Source organism: Lepidochelys kempii, chromosome 20 (assembly GCF_965140265.1).
Source record: "Lepidochelys kempii isolate rLepKem1 chromosome 20, rLepKem1.hap2, whole genome shotgun sequence".
In the NCBI taxonomy this organism is placed as follows: Eukaryota; Metazoa; Chordata; order Testudines; family Cheloniidae; genus Lepidochelys; species Lepidochelys kempii.
Window position 1 is genome coordinate 516,444 of NC_133275.1, and position 18,720 is coordinate 535,163.

Consider the following 18,720-nt stretch of genomic DNA (forward strand, 5'->3'; position numbering starts at 1 on the left):
TGCATAGAGAAAAATTTCCTTTCTGGGCATTACTGTACATAGCTACTACAGGAGGAGGGTGAAGCCCAGTTAATAAAAAAAAGGAGAACTGGAGAAATAGCCGAGAGTTGAGCTCACATTAGAAGGGAAGCAGAAGGCAGGAGTAGAGATTAGGAACCAGGAACAGGAAACAGAAGCTGGAAGAGAAATAGGAACCTTACATGAAATCAGCAGCATCTGGGGTGTTCTCTAAAACCTGCAGCAACAACTATTAATGAAGGTAGAGATCCGAGATCCAAGCTGGGTTTTATCATGTGAACAGGATGCAGATTCTTTTGAAATAAGCACAAAGAACCATAAACTTAAAGGATAAGTAGCTTACATATGAACACACACTGGAGTACCTTCTAAATTATACAATCCTAAAGGCATTTTTGCCATCTCAAATTTTGCTCATACAGCACCTTTCAGAAGAGGTGCTCACAGCATTGTGATAAATCTTGCTATCTTCTTAAATAAAAGTATTATACCTACCCCTCTTTTACAGATGGGGAAAAAAAATGCAGAGTGGTGAAGTGATGTGCCCAAGAGTAACATAGGAGTCTGTGGCAGAGCAGAGGTAAGACTTCCTATTTGAGATAGCACGTGTGAAGAGGATGCACCTCACATCACGTTACTGAGATATCATTGAAGTGCCCATCTCATAGTATCTGCGCGCCTCGAAGTGAGAAAATGATCCCTATCCAAAAATTCTCCATTGCTTCCTCAGCTACGGTTATATTGGGGTTGTTCTTGCCTGTTTATATCCCAGAAAGTCACGAGCAGGTCTACAGCCATCACTACTGAAGAAAGTCTTGGCTAAAGAGAGGAGTAGTGTACTGGGCTCTAAAGGTGATAAAACTTGGACTCATCCTGATCTCCAATGGAAGGGAATTTCACATCTAAGGGCTTGCCTCTGAGAATGCCAGGACTCCAGCTCCGAGGAGTTGTACACGGAGATCCCTCAACTATGAATACCTACTTGATTGCAGCTGCTATCATGGTTGAGGAGAGGAAGGCAGACAGCCAGGCCCCAGGGTGGGCTTTAAAGATTAGCATCAGGACCTAGATGAAAATCTCTAGGAACTCTGACTTAAGAAAAGCCCAGAGCTTGTCAATGCAAGACCTGAGTACAGAAGTCTGGATGTAGAACTTCTCCTCCCATCAAGAAGCAAATTAGTAGTCCCTTACTGTCACTGGAACAGCGCCCCTTTAACAGTATGGCAGCTGTCAGCAGGCAACTCACAAACTCCATCTTTGAAGAACTAAATTACAATTGTGTTGAGATGCTTTTCCATTCAGAACTCAAAACCCTGCGCCGAGCACTGGGCAAAGTTCCTTTATACCAGTCTCTTTTCTGTCAGGAGTTAGTTCCAGCATGAGTTTTTTGAGAAGATGTCAAAATAAAGACTTTACCATAGAGCAGAGCTGTGAGTTTAAGAGCTCTCTGCTGAAGAAAGTTTGGATATCGGTGGATCAATAGCATAAAATCCCCTGGGAGTGCAAACACAGATTCATAGGCTGGATTGAGTCTGTGTTACAATCAGATTTACTTAAGTATTAACTGTTGCTAGTGCTTAGGAAATAAATAGCTCTTGTACCTTTACTACTTTTGGTGGAGAGGGGTCAGTCTGGTTGGCTGGTTTGGAATCAGAGCTCTGCTGTTTTGCATAGACACGTCTCTTGGCTTCAGTCTCACTCTGCGAGTTTAGTTCAACTGGGAGGGGAAGGAAAGGTCTGTTAAACTCATTTTTAAAAACCACGAGAAACTCCTAGGAAGTTCAGTCTGATAAGACCATGTAGCAGTTTTGTCAGAGAAAGGCTTAAAGGTCTCTCTGTTCCTAAACATGTATGACTAAACCATTAGTGCCAGAGCAAGCAAATATATTTACTCATCTTTTTCCTGCACCAAAATTACCAAATGATTGAGTGGCTGTGTTGAGGAAATGAGATAGTGCATACTGAGAAGCTGGCACCTAACTGAGTTTCTGGGAAATATGGCTCCAGTTTAATAAATATGTTAAGCACATGCCTAAAGTTAAGCTTGAAGTCAACGGGCTATAAACATGTGCTTAAGTACCTTTGGAAGGCACTTTAGTCAACAAATATATTAGAAGTAGCTGATTGTAGCCAACAGATTAGCCACTGCTTGCTGTATTTGGCCCTGGAACACTAGGTCCAAATGGTGGGAGAACTGCACTGCTGGGGTTAAATTTAAACCCTTTATAAAGCAAGCATTAAAGCAGTCTCAGTACTACAGTTACAAACCAGTTTATAAATCTGAAAAAAATTCCCAGATCTTGAGCTGGGCTGAGGTTTTAGCACAAGATTTTTATTGGAAAAATCCCAAGAATCTGAAGGGGTTGCAAGTATTGAATTAGGATTGTTATTTGGAATACAGTAATCTTTACAAACATTTTAAAAAACAACAGTGTCCCAATTTTATTCAAATTTTATTAATAAGATCTGTTTCTTTTGGGCTATCATATGACAAGTTTCATAATCATACTGGAATGGTTTTTCTCTTGACTGCAGGAAAAAAAAAAATATGAGTCAACAGTGTGCCCTTGTTGCCAAGAAGGCCAATGGCATTTTGGGATATATAAGTAGGGGCATAGCCAGCAGATCGAGGGACGTGATCGTCCCCCTCTATTCGACATTGGTGAGGCCTCATCTGGAATAGTGTGTCCAGTTTTGGGCCCTACACTACAAGAAGGATGTGGAAAAACTGGAGAGAGTCCAGTGAAGGGCAACAAAAATGATTAGGGGTCTGGAACACATGACTTATGAGGCAAGGCTGAGGGAACTGGGATTGTTTAGTCTGCAGAAGAGAAGAATGAGGGGGGATTTGATAGCTGCTTTCAACTACCTGAGAGGTGGTTCCAAAGAGGATGGTTCTAGACTATCCTCAGTGGTAGAAGATGACAGGACAAGGAGTAATGGTCTCAAGTTGCAGTGGGGGAGGTTTAAGTTGGATATTAGGAAAAACTTTTTCACTAGGAGGGTGGTGAAACACTGGAATGCGTTACCTAGGGAGGTGGTAGAATCTTCTTCCTTAGAAGTTTTTAAGGTCAGGCTTGACAAAGCCCTGGCTGGGATGATTTAATTGGGGATTGGTCCTGCTTTGAGCAGGGGGTTGGACTAGATGACCTCCTGAGGTCCCTTCCAACCCTGATATTCTATGATAATCAGCAAATTCTACAGTCAATTTCTATACCACTGGAAATGGGAGTTTATAAGACAAGGCTGACCATTACAGGGCCATGAACAAATGTCCATTTTAACCAAACAACTGGCTTATATGTGCTACATTATCTAGGCACCTTTTTGCAATTTTGTAAGTGGGCTTCCATTATGTGTGTTAGGATCAGAGTTCTTATGCTCAGATTGGATTTCATCTAACTTTAGCTTTATGAAGCAGTCTTGACCAGCATATACCTTCGATTAAATGGGAAGTCTGATGCTTCCTCCAGAAGCTATGGGTTCTAAGGGCAAACTGATCTTGACATAAGCATGGCATACAAGTAGATAGTGCCAACACATCCTGCCATCCACTTGCCCACTTTATATTTATTGGGCTAGGAGAATGAGTGCTTACTGGTGCCATCTTCAGAAAGATTGGAGTGGAAACCCAGACTCTTCTCACTGAAGAAAACCTGCAAAAGAAATGTTATACTGTGAACCATATGAAAGTCAGCTGGGCTCACCAGCTAACAGACTCAAAATTTAGAAATGGATAATCCCGGCATGAGTAGCAAAATAATGGGCAATTAATAGAACAATAAAACAGAAAAGCCTATTTACTAGCCAGTGTCCAACCTAAGCTAAGAACTTCTCAACGATGCTTGCACTGGCTACAAAACATTTTCTCCATTTCTCACCTTCTTCAGGGTCTCCCTTGCTGCCACTTCTTGAGTAGTCAAGGATACATAGGAGCCTAAGTGACTCTTGATTTTGAAAATTTCCCCCTAAAACTACAAGCTGTGATGTAGAAGAAACATGCTTCGTCTGTCTTCTACATCATTCTTTAGAAAAGGATTGATTTACAAATTTCACTGTTTAATGCCTTCTGCTCAACTCACACATACTAATTCTCTGAAGTACAAGATTCTTTCATTAACAGAACTGTTGACACAGCCTATTATAACTTGTTTCAGGTACAGAATAATTTATTTACCAGGTGAAATGCCCAATGCAGGTTCTAGAAGGCTATTTTAACCTGGTTCTATCTATATATTAAATAAAATATAGCTTGACTATACTTAAACATTGAGGAACTAAAATGCCATAATGAGATTAACAGCAGAACTTCACTAATTCACACTAATGACTGAAAGACCCATTGCAAAGGATTGCACTTTGGAAATTAATGAGGAAGCAAACAAACAAGTCCAGATAACATACTTTGTTCATTTGACTAGTTTAATTTTAATGATACTTCCTAATAAGCATTCCACAATTTACTTTGTACTCATAACAAAGATCACTTCTAACCACTCTGTTACTGAATCTTTGGGATGTGCAGGATGAGGGAAGCAGTGGTTTTTTGCACTTGAAGTATGAGTGCACAAGTAAGCGAGGTTCTGCTTAACATTTCTCTTTCTCCAGAAATTTCTGCCAGTTAATAGGTGTGCCCTGGACAGGGACACTAGATTTATCCTGCAGTGATGTCAAAGTGACCATCCTACTACCACACAACAGTCTATTCAATGTAGGTTTTTACACTGTGCGCTTATTACACATCAAGTCAGTCACTAAAGGACTGCCTATAAATTAAAGTAACTTCACTCTAGGAGCTAACAGAGAGAGGGTTTTATTCAAACCTTCCCTTCAACAGTAGAAAGGTGAACTGAAAGAGAGAAACTGCTTTTATTTAATAGGTTTCCTTTTAAGAGGCTCCCCTTGATGGCTGCTTTCCCACCCCACAAGCAGCTAAAATGTGAAGACTTGCTCAGTTCCCAGCAAGAAGCTGAAAGCAACGGTCTGGCTGCCTGCCGAGGGAGGTCCAGAAAGGTTTAAAAGCCCCCCCAGCATTAGGCTGCCACGTGGTCAGAAAGCTTGTAATGCACAGTACTTGCATTATTATTGTTTGGCTACTTTTATTCCCTTCTGCCATCCCCCAATTTAAGTCACAGATGCCCCGAGACTTTGTTTTGTTGTGTGAATAAGGGGACAGTAATAATACGTTTATTTTAAAACTAAGTTTAAACAGTAGGAACAAAAAAGCTAATCAGGTTGCCAGTTACATTAACCAAGATCTGGCAACTCTGCGGCAGTGACCTACTTTCAATTCATTGTCACCCAGTACTTTGCACTTACACATCTTCTCTCATCTGAGGCTCCCCAAGCACCTTACCAGAAATTTAACACCTGCAAGGTGTTTTCCACCCATTTTACAGATGGGGAAAATGGCACAGAAGAGTATAGTGGCTTGCCCAAAGGTCACTCAGGGAATGGCAGAGTCAGAAATAAGACTCAGGAGGCTCCACTTCTTCCTCCCATGTTCTTAATATGCCATCATGATGAAATTCAAGGATTCTGCCACACCAAGAACATTCACCATATCCTGACAGACTACAAGTGCAACCCCCTCTAGATAAAGTTATAAAAAATAGCTAGATATTCTGCATACAAAAGGACTTTTTATTTTGATTCTTATAAATTAAGATTTCTCTTGCCTGTTTGTAATTACCATCCTAAATTCTGATCATCTCAAAATCATGAGTCCCACAGCATGCAGATAATTTGTATCAGCCAATACAGCTCAATTTCCAGACGCCTGTTGTATGTCCTCAAGCAGTTCCATTTCAAGGAGAGTTCTTGATCCTCAATCAATATGAGCGCATCTTACCTTATCCCCATCCTGATGGGAAATGGAGTCCTCAGGACTTGGAGGCACATTCTCCTTCTGCTCAGATTTGTAACTCTTGATTTCACTGTCACTGGCTTGAATCTCATTCTATAGAACAAAGGAATTGAGTGTTGACATTCTTTTTCCCTTAAAGTGAGAGAGCTTTCTATGTGTCGTCTTAAAGAAGTCTTGTGAATACTATGTCCTGTAACACACAGCTGATGACTAAAGGGAAGAGGACAAAGGAGTCTACAAATATTTGATGGGTGAAATACACCAAGGAGGGAGAGGAAATACAGGATAAAGGGAGTATAACTTTTATTCCATGCCATCATCACAGTATCAAAAATACCTTTCCATCCAGAACCAAGCAATTTTTTCCTTAAAACCAACTTCTTCCTTGTTGTCACTCCGAATAATTCCACACCTTCCCTTACCTGAAATGCTGCCCCATGTTTTATTTTATTTAGGTCATAAGCACTTCAGGGCAAGGAACATGCATTATTCTCTAATGCTCTATGAAAATGAGTTCTACCCTAGCTTCAATACATGTCCCTTCCAACCCTGATATTCTATGATATGCTAGTACTTATCTTTTTGAACCTCAGTGTTTAATATGACAGGTCTTTAAACATAATAAGTAATAAGTATTCCTTGCAGTGTTCTGAAGGGATTCTGCTATCACACTTACAGCAGAAGAAAACATACAGCATACTTCGGGCATGTCTACACTGGCACGTTACAGCGCTGCAACTTTCTCACTCAGGGATGTGAAAAAACACCCCGCTGAGCACAGCAAGTTTCAGTGCTGTAAAGTGCCAGTAGAGAGAGTGCACCAGTGCTGGGAGCTGGGCCCCTCGTGGAGGTGTTTTAAGGGTGCTGGGAAAGCTCTCTCCCAGCCCTCTGCTGTGACTGCACAAGCCACGTTAAAGTGCTGCTGCGGCTGTGCTTTAACGTTGCCAGTGTAGACAAGCCCTTCGTCCTGAGCAGGTGCTGTCTACACAAGAGACAACTCTTAAAAGAGTTCTCTCTCCAAAAAGGTTAATAGTTCTGTTATAGAGAGCATATATGGGCCTGGGCCTGGACCTTGCTTTAAGATTTTACTGGTATTTCAGCTGGATACATACCAGTAAAAGTAGGATGAAGTAGGAAAGTACAAATTGCACACTTCCACACCAGCAAGATCCACTGTGCCCCCTGACAGTGGGGGGTACAAGGAATTCATAGGGGGAGGATAGCTCTCAATGATTCTGCCAAGGAATAAGAGCCATAGCTTCCACTGGCTTACTTGAAAACTACTGCAAACATTGTATGCATCTGATGAAGTGAGCTGTAGCTCACGAAAGCTTATGCTCAAATAAATTAGTTAGTCTCTAAGGTGCCACAAGTCCTCCTTTTCTTATTGCTGTAGCTGTAGCCATTTGCATCCACATTTAGCTACAATCAGTGTTAAGAGGCCACGATAGAATCCTGCTGGGAGTGACTGAGGGTGATAATCTATATAGCACAGGCTCAGCCTGCAGGGGCATTCAAAGAAGCTCTGCTCACAATGGGACACCAAGCCAGGCTATTGTTCCAGCTGGTGTGGTTTGGACTTCACTGTGAACAAAACCTAAAGGAGCCCACTTGTTAAACTGGTTGGCTGCTGGCTTCTTGGGAATGGTTTAGTCAGTGAACTCGAGCCTTCTCTGTTACAAACTGGAAAAGGCAATTTAGCAAACTGAATGCAACACAGGGAAGCATGATCTAAAATCTGCTATTAGCAGTTAAGCAGATTTGTTACATTGGCTGCAATTATTTTCAGCTCATGCCGTTAAGTTTACTTCAATTACTGCCCAAGGGCTTGAGAATTAGACCCACACTGCATATGGCAGAGAGAAATCCCTTCAGCTTGGGCCGGGGTGTTCCAGCAGCAAGATTCAAAATGCATCTCTAGATATAGACACTTCTAAGAACCACAAGCACTTCCCAAGATTAACTTGGAGACTCTTCAACACTGGGGGCCAAAGTCAGTCTAGTTTTTCTACCTAGAATATGGTCATCCACTTGGAATGTATGGCTAGAAAGGACACAAGATCAACAAAAGCCTCTAACATTTAAAAAAAGCTGATGGTTCCAATTGACAGTTCCTTAGACTCTTGCTGTTTCTTTAGCTACAATGCAGTAGCTTCTCATTTCCTGTTCAGCTATCTGGCCAATGAGGACAGCTCAGATCTTTGTAATAGCACAGGTAAGAAAAAACAGACTGAGTTCATACGAACAGATGAGAAAAGGGATGTGAAGAGGAATGGTTGCAAAGGGGAAGATGGCTGGTTATAAAGCACAGGACAGAGTATCAGGAGATCTGAACTCTATTGTATCACCTTGGGTAAGTCACTTCATCTCACTGTGCCTCACTTTCCCCTAAACCACAGGGGGGTCATAAGATTACATTTCATTAATGTTTTTAAAGCATGCAGAGATCCTCAGATACAGAGTGCTACAGACATGCAGAAAAAGAAAAGATGCCAGTTGCATTTCCAAGGAAGGTATGCAGACAAAAAGTATCAAGATTATTTCAGGAAGAGGCAAGTACACATCTCTTGCTGCAGTTTTCTCAATTCTTCAGAGCAGAAGACAGCTTTTAATTCCAAGTGAGACAATGAATACTCTAAAAAAGAAAAGGAGTACTTGTGGCACCTTAGAGACTAACCAATTTATTTGAGCATGAGCTTTCGTGAGCTACAGCTCACTTCATCGGATGCATTCCACGGTATGCATCCGATGAAGTGAGCTGTAGCTCACGAAAGCTCATGCTCAAATAAATTGGTTAGTCTCTAAGGTGCCACAAGTACTCCTTTTCTTTTTGCGAATACAGACTAACACGGCTGTTACTCTGAAACCAATGAATACTCTGTTCTCATCAAACATGAGAACATTACATTTTAATAGCCTAGTTTCCATCAGAACCATTTACTGGCCTCAGGGCTACACTAATATGACACCCGCTACTTCACAGATAGAACAGACAGACGCACCATGTGGCCTGTGGAGCTGCCTTGCTTGGAAACAGCTGCCTGGTATTTTGCCATTCTATCCTTTATTGAAGTTTCTGTTAGGGGAGGCATCTCCAGGTTTCTTCTAGTCTCTGGCTTGTCTGGGCTGAATGTTGGAGAGCTACACACCAGGTGATCTGGAACAAGGAGGTTATATGGTTAGAGTAACCTTATAAGTGAAGCACTGAACAGTAAAATCTTCCGTTCAAAGAGATTCAGGTCTTTTTGTCCTCCACTCTCAAAACACATGGGAATCCCAAACTTGAGAGGTGTTCTATCCCATGGCTTATGCTATACCAGGGGGACCAGTCTACCCCAGCAAATACAACTGAATACGAAAAGCAGCACCTCAGAAAGTGCAGTTAACATCTGCTTTCGCACAATCCAGCCAGTAAACTCCTCAGCAGTAAAGACAGTAAAAACAATCTGTACTTGGAAGAATATATAGGCATTATCAAGCAGATAGCAGGTGAGAAGTGCTGAGAACAAATGGGTTCAATTATATTTAACCCAGAGAAGAATGGTAATGCAAGACTGTTCATTACACCAATAATGTACCCAGGGTTTTTTTGGGAATCTGATGGAGGAAGAGAAGGGAAGGCACATAGGGTTATTTAAAAAAAAAAAAAAAAAAACAAGTGAAAGCTTAACCCTACACTACTAACAAATCCCCAAATATACCACTTACATGGTGTCTTCCATCTGAAGATCTCAAAGCAAAACACTTCATAAACAACTAAACCTAATTTCATATCATGCTGGCAAGATGGGCAGGAGCTATCCATTTTACAGAGCAGGAGATGGAAGAACAGAGATTAGGCATTTTGTCCAAAGCCACAGTGGTAGATCTGTTAATAGGACCCAGATCTCTTAACTCCCAGTGCTCTGTCACAGATTACCAAGTCATCCTTTCTGCACATCAGTTCACCACTATCTTACAGCCTTTATTTTAGACAGGGAAAAGATTTAAGGGCCCAGCACCTCTGATTATTCAACTACCTCACTTCCCAGTTAAGGTCCATTTACATAATAGTTTTGACCACGATGTGGAGAACTAGAAATGAAGAGACCTTTCACTAACTAACCCAGCCTCAAATGAAAATTTCATTTGAATTTAGAAGGCACGTTTTAATAGGGTGTACACTGGTAAGAATTGGTACCTTTCATTGCTCTCTAGCCTGGCTCAGATAAGGGTATTGTTTACAGCATTAGGAAGTAAAGTTCAATGCTAGCCATAGGCTGGAAACATAGGTGTTGCATTTAAAGCTATTGTTCTAACAAAAGCTGTTTGAAGATACCTGTACAACAAGGTAGTGCTCATCAGTCAAGAATTCCATAGCAGGTGTATAAATTTTGGAGGGATTTAAAGCAACATGAAGAATTTCACACTACTGGGTCACAAGGGAAATACTGGCAGGCAGGGAATTAGGGACAAGAGTGTTTATTTCTCTGGTTTCTAAATTAAGCTGCTTCTTCTCGTAGAAAATAAAAAGTACCATCTAATAGAAAATGGGACTAGGAATCAAGAGATATGGCTTCTATTAGCTCTGCTATGAAGTTTTTTCTCCCATGCCTCAGTTTCTCTGTAGGATCCCAGAGAAAGATACAGGGTGCAAGGATATTACGTTAAAAAAAAATCTTAGTTTATTAGTCTTGATAAATATCATCATCAATAATTCCTAGTTCTTATCTAGCACTTATCAGTAGACGTCAAAGCACTTTACAAAGGAGGTCAGTATCATTATTTCCATTTTACAGTCTTGCAACTTGCCCAAGGTCACCCAGCAGGAGAGTGGCGGAGTAGGGAATAAGAACCCAGCTCCTTTTAGTCCCAGTCCTGTGCTCAAGGGCCACACTGCCTTGAGCCTCAGATGGAAGGCATTCTGTCTCCTTCCTCTGTCAGACATTATTCCCCTCCTGTTACATGCACAAAAGGGAGTTGTTTTAATGCACAGGCCCAAATGGCTCAAGACTAATCAACCTGAAGCATTATGGCTCCTCTCTCCAGAGCAGATGTCAAGGTCCTCTGAAGAGAAGCTGTTTTCAGAGATTCTCCTGCTACCTGCAGTCCTACTCTGGTCCCGAAAAATCTGTAAGACAAAAACCCACCTATGAGGTGTTTGGACAAGGCAGAGATTGTTGTGCATAATCCTTTAAGATGCATAGGTGTCTCTAGCAAATCTCCTTTACTGGACTAAACAAATCTAGCACATGACGTCCTATTTAAGCAATATCAAGTTTGGTCACAGGATACCTACCTCTCCAGACATATCCACAGATGCCTTTTGATTGTGAAAGACAACTAGAATGCCACATGTTAGATATCCACAACATATCCTACAAGCTAGATGTCCAGGGAAGGAGATATATAAGCACTCATACCAGTTTATAAATTAACAGTTTACAAGCTCAGTAACAATCGTTTCATCAAGATATGAAATTAAGAGAGAAATAGGTGTTAAGATACCAATACATCAGCATTACCATTCAGTAACTACAAAGGAGAACAAAAACTTTAGCTTATGACTACAGTTACATTTGATAGCAGTCAATAAGTACAACCTATCAGAGTCAGACTGACCCCCAAATTAGGTCTGGTAGTCAGGCTGACACTTCAATAGGATGGTGCTAGACAGAAATAGCCTCAGATCTCCAGAATAAACCACCAACCACATGGTTGTGACGCTGGATGTAACGCCGCTATATAAATCCACGGTACACCCACACCTTGAATACCATGTGCAGATCTGGTCGCTCCGTCTCAAAAAAGTTATTAGAATTGGAAAAGGTGCAGAGAAGGGCAACAAAAAAAAAAATGATGAGGGGTATGGAACAAGTCCCATTTGAAGAGAGATTAAAAAGTCTGGGACTTTTCAGTTTAAAAAAAGAGACGACTAAGGGGGGATAGGAGAGAGGTCTATAAAAATCCTGAATGGTGTGGAGAAAGCGAATAAGGAAGTGTTATTTACCCTTTCACATAACACAAGAAGCAAGGGTCACCCAATGAAATTAATAGGCAACAGGTTTAAGACAAACAAAAGGAAGTACTTAGTCACACAACTCAGTGTTGGCCTGTGAAACTCACTGCCACGGGATGTTGTGAAGGCCAAAACTATAACTGGGTTAAAAAAAAAAAAAGTTCCTGGAGGATAGGTCCATCAATGACAATTAGCCAAGATGGTCAAGGATGCAACCCCATGCTCTGGCTGTCCCAAAGCCTGACTGCCAGACGCTGGGATAGGATGACAAGATGGATCACTCAATTACTTACTGCCTTGTTCATTCTGAAGCATCCAACATTGACCACTGTTAGAAGACAGATACTGAGCTAGATGGACCATCGATCTGACCCAGTATGGCCATTCTTATGCCAGGGTGTTTTGTACTAGCAGCAAACACAGATGTTCTGGTCAGTTCCTTCAGATTTGATACATATTTGCTCCAATCAACCCTCAAATGGCTCCCTATACAACTTTTTAGTGCACAATAAAAAAATCTAACGATTATAGAAATAAGTTTCAACAGCTCTTCTAAATGCTCTGTCGTGTGCACAGTTTAGTTTGCCTACACCAAAATTGGATGTTTTCACAGCTGAAAGTCAACCTATAAAAACAGCATGAGGTGATGAGAGCTCTCTTCTCCCCAGGAAGAGTTAAGTCTCAGAGCCCACTGGAAATTGAGGGGGTGCGGGGGCGGGGATTTGGCAAGACACTCCGACCACACATTTCTTTTCCTGCTTCCAACAAGTCTCATTTTGCTGGTCACCAAACTGATAGAAATTCCAGTTTTATACTTAGAGCTGTACTGTAAGATAATCCCTGTGAAAAATCAGGCTTCTTTAGCACATAGAACAGGAACTTCACCAGGAAAGGAAAACGCAGTTGGAAAAATCCCTTGTTTTCCATTAGCAAGTTTAGAAATTTTATATTTCTATAGTTTAGGAAACTGGTAATGTTTCTTACTGGAAAAGCATTTTATTGACACAAATCTTTTCCTTCTGGTGAAGGTATTGATAGATGCACCCAAGTGTAGCCTACGCTCTTCTAGGAATTTGCAGACTCCTCAGTCATCTCCAAGATTTGCTTGCACGTTCCTGTTGAGTTCCACCACCACAGAGCCAACACTCTGAAGTGCTTGAAACCCTACAGTTTGGGATTAAAGTACAGACAACAGTTTCTCTTTTCTCCCAGTAGATGAAACAGTATTTTAGGCTGAGATTTTCAGGAGAGTGCTGCTAATGGAACAGTACTAAGGGGCGGTGGTAAGGGAGAAGGTGAACTTCAGATGCATTAGCCCATTGAAAGATCCTACTAGCATAAATCTGGAGACATATTTGACATCTAGTTTGCAATGTTAAACACAAAGTTCATGCTTCTTTATACTGGGTGTGGTTGGCAGAAAGGAAGGTGGAACAAACAAGTTCTTACAACAGCACAGTATGACCCAGGAAGAAAGTTTAATTGGTCAGGTAAATGCATCTGGAAATACGAAAGAATAGTAGTTCTCTCTTAAACCAGAAGCTCTCAGCTACATAACTAAATCTTGTGAGTATCTGGATTCCATTCTCATTTAGATGACAAACAATCCTTTCTAAAAACAGAGATGCATACATCTAGAAGCTTGCTTGAGTTCCTTAAGGAGTAGTTTCCTCCTCCTCTCTCTCCTCCCCACATCCCCCATCCTCCTTCCTGCCAGCAGACTGGAACTGATTTGAACAAACTTGCCCTGAAATCTTCACTCAGATTATGTAGACTAAACACATCAACAGAAATAAAATAAAAAACTAAGGTTTCCTGAAACTTAAGGTAATATTCTTTCATGATGCTTTGAAAACAGATTGGGCAAAATACTCCCAAGTGCTGTAATTCATTCCATTATGCATGAAAGCACACTGTACTGGCTATCCTATCAACCAGAGCAAAACCTGGTCACAGTCCACAAGGAGCTTACAATCTAGAGACATGTGCTAAAGAAACTATGGTTCTGGTTAGCAGGGAGTTGAGGGATTCAAAGTTTGAGAGGTATAGTCCTTTCTTTTGTTCATCTTATGCCATCATGAGAACAAATGGACACTAGTTATAGGGCAAAAAGAAAAGGAGTACTTGTGGCACCTTAGAGACTAACCAATTTATTTGAGCATAAGCTTTCGTAAGCTACAGCTCACTTGATGAAGTGAGCTGTAGCTCACGAAAGCTTATGCTCAAATAAATCGGTTAGTCTCTAAGGTGCCACAAGTACTCCCTTTTTTTCTCCTTACAATGTGTATGATAATCAAGTTGGGCCATTTCCAACACAAATCCAGGTTCTCTCCCCCTCCCCCCCACCACACACACACACAAGCCCACTCTTCTGTTGGTAATAGCTTATCTAAGGGGGGGAGGGGTAGGAAAAAACAAGGGGAAATAGGTTACCTTGCATAATGACTTAGCCACTCCCAGTCTCTAGTCAAGCCTAAGTTAATTGTATCCAATTTGCAAATGAATTCCAATTCAGCAGTCTCTCGCTGGAGCCTGGATTTGAAGTTTTTTTGTTGTAATATTGCAACTTTCATGTCTGTAATCGCATGACCAGAGAGATTGAAGTGTTCTTCGACTGGTTTATGAATGTTATAGTTCTTGACATCTGATTTGTGTCCATTTATTCTTTTATGTAGAGACTGTGCAGTTTGACCAATGTACATGGCAGAGGGGCATTGCTGGCACATGATGGCATATATCACATTGGTGGACGTGCAGGTGAACGAGCCTCTGATAGCGTGGCTGATGTTATTAGGCCCTGTGATGGTGTCCCCTGAATAGATATGTGGGCACAGTTGGCAACGGGCTTTGTTGCAAAGATAGGTTCCTGGGTTAGTGGTTCTGTTGTGCGGTATGTGGTTGCTGGTGAGTATTTGCTTCAGGTTGGGGGGCTGTCTGTAGGCAAGGACTGGCCTGTCTCCCAAGATTTGAGAGAGTGTTGGGTCATCCTTCAGGATAGGTTGTAGATCCTTAATGCGTTGGAGGGGTTTTAGTTGGGGGCTGAAGGTGATGGCTAGTGGCGTTCTGTTATTTTCTTTGTTAGGCCTGTCCTGTAGTAGGTGACTTCTGGGTACTCTTCTGGCTCTATCAGTCTGTTTTTTCACTTCTGCAGGTGGGTATTGTAGTTGTAAGAATGTTTGATAGAGATCTTGTAGATGTTTGTCTCTATCTGAGGGGTTGGAGCAAATGCGGTTGTATCGCAGAGCTTGGCTGTAGACGATGGATCGTGTGGTATGGTCAGGGTGAAAGCTGGAGGCATGTAGGTAGGAATAGCGGTCAGTAAGTTTCCGGTATAGGGTGGTGTTTATGTGACCATCATTTATTAGCACTGTAGTGTCCAGGAAGTGGATCTCTTGTGTGGACTGGACCAGGCTGAGGTTGATGGTGGGATGGAAATTGTTGAAATCATGGTGGAATTCCTCAAGGGCTTCTTTTCTATGGGTCCAGATGATGAAGAGGTCATCAATGTAGCACAAGTAGAGTAGGGGCTTTAGGGGACGAGAGCTGAGGAAGCGTTGTTCTAAATCAGCCATAAAAATGTTGGCATACTGTGGGGCCATGCGGGTACCCATAGCAGTGCCGCTGATCTGAAGGTATACATTGTCCCCAAATGTGAAATAGTTATGGGTAAGGACAAAGTCACAAAGTTCAGCCACCAGGTTAGCCGTGACATTATCGGGGATAGTGTTCTTGACGGCTTGTAGTCCATTTTTGTGTGGAATGTTGGTGTAGGGGGCTTCTACATCCATAGTGGCCAGGATGGTGTTATCAGGAAGATCACCGATGGATTGTAGTTTCCTCAGGAAGTAAGTGGTGTCTCGAAGGTAGCTGGGAGTGCTGGTAGCGTAGGGCCTGAGGAGGGAGTCTACATAGCCAGACAATCCTGCTGTCAGGGTGCCAATGCCTGAGATGGGGTGCCCAGGATTTCCAGGTTTATGGATCTTGGGTAGTAGATTACCAACAGGAGAGTGGGTTTGTGTGGGGGGGTGGGGTGAGAGAAAACCTGGATTTGTGCTGGAAATGGCCCAACTTGATTATCATACACATTGTAAGGAGAGTGATCACTTTAGATAAGCTATTACCAACAGGAGAGTGGGGTGGGGGAAGGTATTTTTTCATGCTTTGTGTATAAAAAGATCTTCTGCAGTTTCCACAGTATGCATCCGATGAAGTGAGCTGTAGCTCACGAAAGCTTATGCTCAAATAAATTGGTTAGTCTCTAAGGTGCCACAAGTACTCCTTTTCTTTTTGCGAATACAGACTAATACGGCTGTTACTCTGAAACCTAGTTATAGGGCAGTAAGTTTAGAATAGAGGGAAATACCACTTTACTCAGTATATTGTCAAACTGGAATTCACTGCAGCAGGAAATCAGACTCAAATACTGGAAGTAGACCATGTCATGACTGTAGCTATGCAGCAACATAACAAGTGTACTAAAGTCTCAAGCCAATCACCTCCTCAGCCCTCCCCAACAACTGTACATATGCATTTGGGGGGGAGGGAGGAAGGACTGGGGAGGAATACCTTCACCTGAAGGATCAAGTATTGACTACTTGGAGGGAAGATACCTAACTGATTAGCTAATGATCCGATTCTGTAAGGCACTTGCCACAAACTCGCTGTGACACCTTGGGCAAAGTACTATACTTTGCTGCACCTCAGTTTCCCCATCTGTAAAATGGAGTATGCAAAAACCCCCCAAAAACACAAAAAACCCACCAATCTCTGGGAAGCCCCAGGTTCTTGGGTGAAAGATTCTGTAAGTGCAGCGCTGCCATTCCATTTGGTCTTTTGCCAAACAACTCATCTTGCTTTAGGCAAACCATGCCTAATTTATATAGCACCATAAGAATAAAAGTCACTGCATAGTAGATTAACAGTGTCAAAAAGAACAAGTTCCTGCCTCAAAACAATAGAAAGGGACAATCGTATCTTAATGCTTAGATGGGATGTTTTAGGTTATGCTCCCCGTGACTTTCTTCTACTACTTGCGCTTGTGTGCCTTATTTGATGTGAGTCACTGGGACACTCTGAAGTATCTTTGAAACTGCCAAAGACTTGAGACTTTAGAACCAATAAGTAATAAAGGAAAGCTGGTCTTTTGCTTCAGGCATCATTGAGTCCCACACCCTCTTCAGCAGGCTGCTACTGATGTGCTTAGAAGTACTTTCTTCCCAAAGATGCAATAAAAATTTGTCTTGCTTCTGAGATTCAGAAGCTGGATCAAAATCTGAATAGAAAAGAAGAACTGGGCTCGTACAGGTAGTGCGGCATCCCTGGGCAAAATTTAATCCAGCCATTTTTTGGTTGTTTTGAGAGTCGGGATAGTTTTGTTTCTACAAACAGATGCAGGTGAGGACATAAGGGGCAGAGACAGTCAGAAGCATCAATTTAGGAGCTATCCATGTTGAATTACAGAACTCAGCACATTGCACTTTGTAACTACCTAGACTTGTGCTGCTTCTCCAGTTGTTCCCTACTTGAATGCAACTAAAGTATATTCCTATGCTGCATGACAATCTGCATATTATCACCCTCATACCCCTTAAAATTTCCAGGGCCAGAAAACTTACAGTAGTGCTTTTTAGTTGCAACAAAGGCCTTTCCTCTTCATTTTAAAAAACGTAGGCATTTTACTTGATAAGTTGGATTGAGGGGAAAAAAAGGCATGTGCAAAATGAATTCTGCGTGGGCAGAGTTGGAATTTAAGGGAAGAATCCCTCAAAGTTTCAGGACTTGCTGTGACAGTATTTCAAATAACTTATCTATGACATACAGTTACCAATTCCAGTTGTTGAAGATGAGTAGTTTGGTCAGCTCAAAAACACTTCCTTCCCCCCATGCTCAGATACAGTTACTCAAGTTTGCCTGGAAAACTGGTACTTTCCTGTGGAGTTTTCATGTGCTCTGGGAACTTGTGCCCCCGAGATTGAATTCCTGAGAAGAAATCTCCAAAGTCACACCTTGCTACTGCTCCTTGTAATTAGCAAAAAGAAAAGGAGTACTTGTGGCACCTTAGAGACTAACCAATTTATTTGAGCATAAGCTTTCGTGAGCTACAGCTCACTTCATCGATGACGTGAGCTGTAGCTCACGAAAGCTCATGCTCAAATAAATTGGTTAATCTCTAAGGTGCCACAAGTACTTCATTTCTTTCTGCGAATACAGACTAACATGGCTGCCACTCTGAAACTTGTAATTAGCACCGTACGGATGGAGTCAATAGCAAAGGCAGCTCTTAAAAACATTAATGAAGACTAAGAACTCAGATTTAAACAGTTACTGTGAGAAACCGTTTTTAATGCCTATATTCAGCCTAACCCAAAGATTCTGTCCCCCAAGACCCTCATTTATTTAATATCTAAAGTAAATATCTTCCCTGTCCAAGATTTTTCTTTGTTTTACTGAATGATCTAATAAAACCATCCGGAGTAAAAGAAAGCCAGAAATATAAGGAATTATGGGAAAACTGGAGAATCCACCAGCATCAAGGCCCCAGGACTCTGTTGTAAGTCACTGGCATATGCAACTCATTTTCTAGTTAAGCAATTCTCCCTGGGGACAAAATTGCAGTCCACATGCAGGATCAAATTTCATGAGCAATTGTAGGAAAATGCAAGCCCTGTGCGTTTGCAAGTCAAAACTCGCAAAGGCGTGAGCTCGTCTAGCTATTTTCCCTGAGAGAGGATTTTCTCTAATAGGAAACATTTATTAAGATACACAGATGAGAGGATAGCAAAAAAGAGATGGAGTTTCAGCTCAGTACACTATACAGTAAGCCCTTAGACTTTTCTTG

At 41.7% G+C, this 18,720-nt stretch overlaps 1 protein-coding gene across 2 annotated transcripts in view; it reads right to left on the reverse strand.

Annotated features, from left to right (window-relative positions):
• LIMA1 (LIM domain and actin binding 1) overlaps positions 1-18,720 on the reverse strand; it is a 41,684-nt gene that overhangs the window by 5,780 nt on the left and 17,184 nt on the right. For both annotated transcript variants that reach the window (XM_073318478.1, XM_073318479.1), the window contains exons 6-10: positions 10,886-10,994; positions 8,887-9,041; positions 5,870-5,977; positions 3,617-3,674; positions 1,620-1,735 (exon numbers count right to left, since the gene is read on the reverse strand). In XM_073318478.1, coding sequence (XP_073174579.1) covers positions 1,620-1,735; positions 3,617-3,674; positions 5,870-5,977; positions 8,887-9,041; positions 10,886-10,994 — 546 coding nt within the window. The remainder of the gene's footprint in view (positions 1-1,619; positions 1,736-3,616; positions 3,675-5,869; positions 5,978-8,886; positions 9,042-10,885; positions 10,995-18,720) is intronic.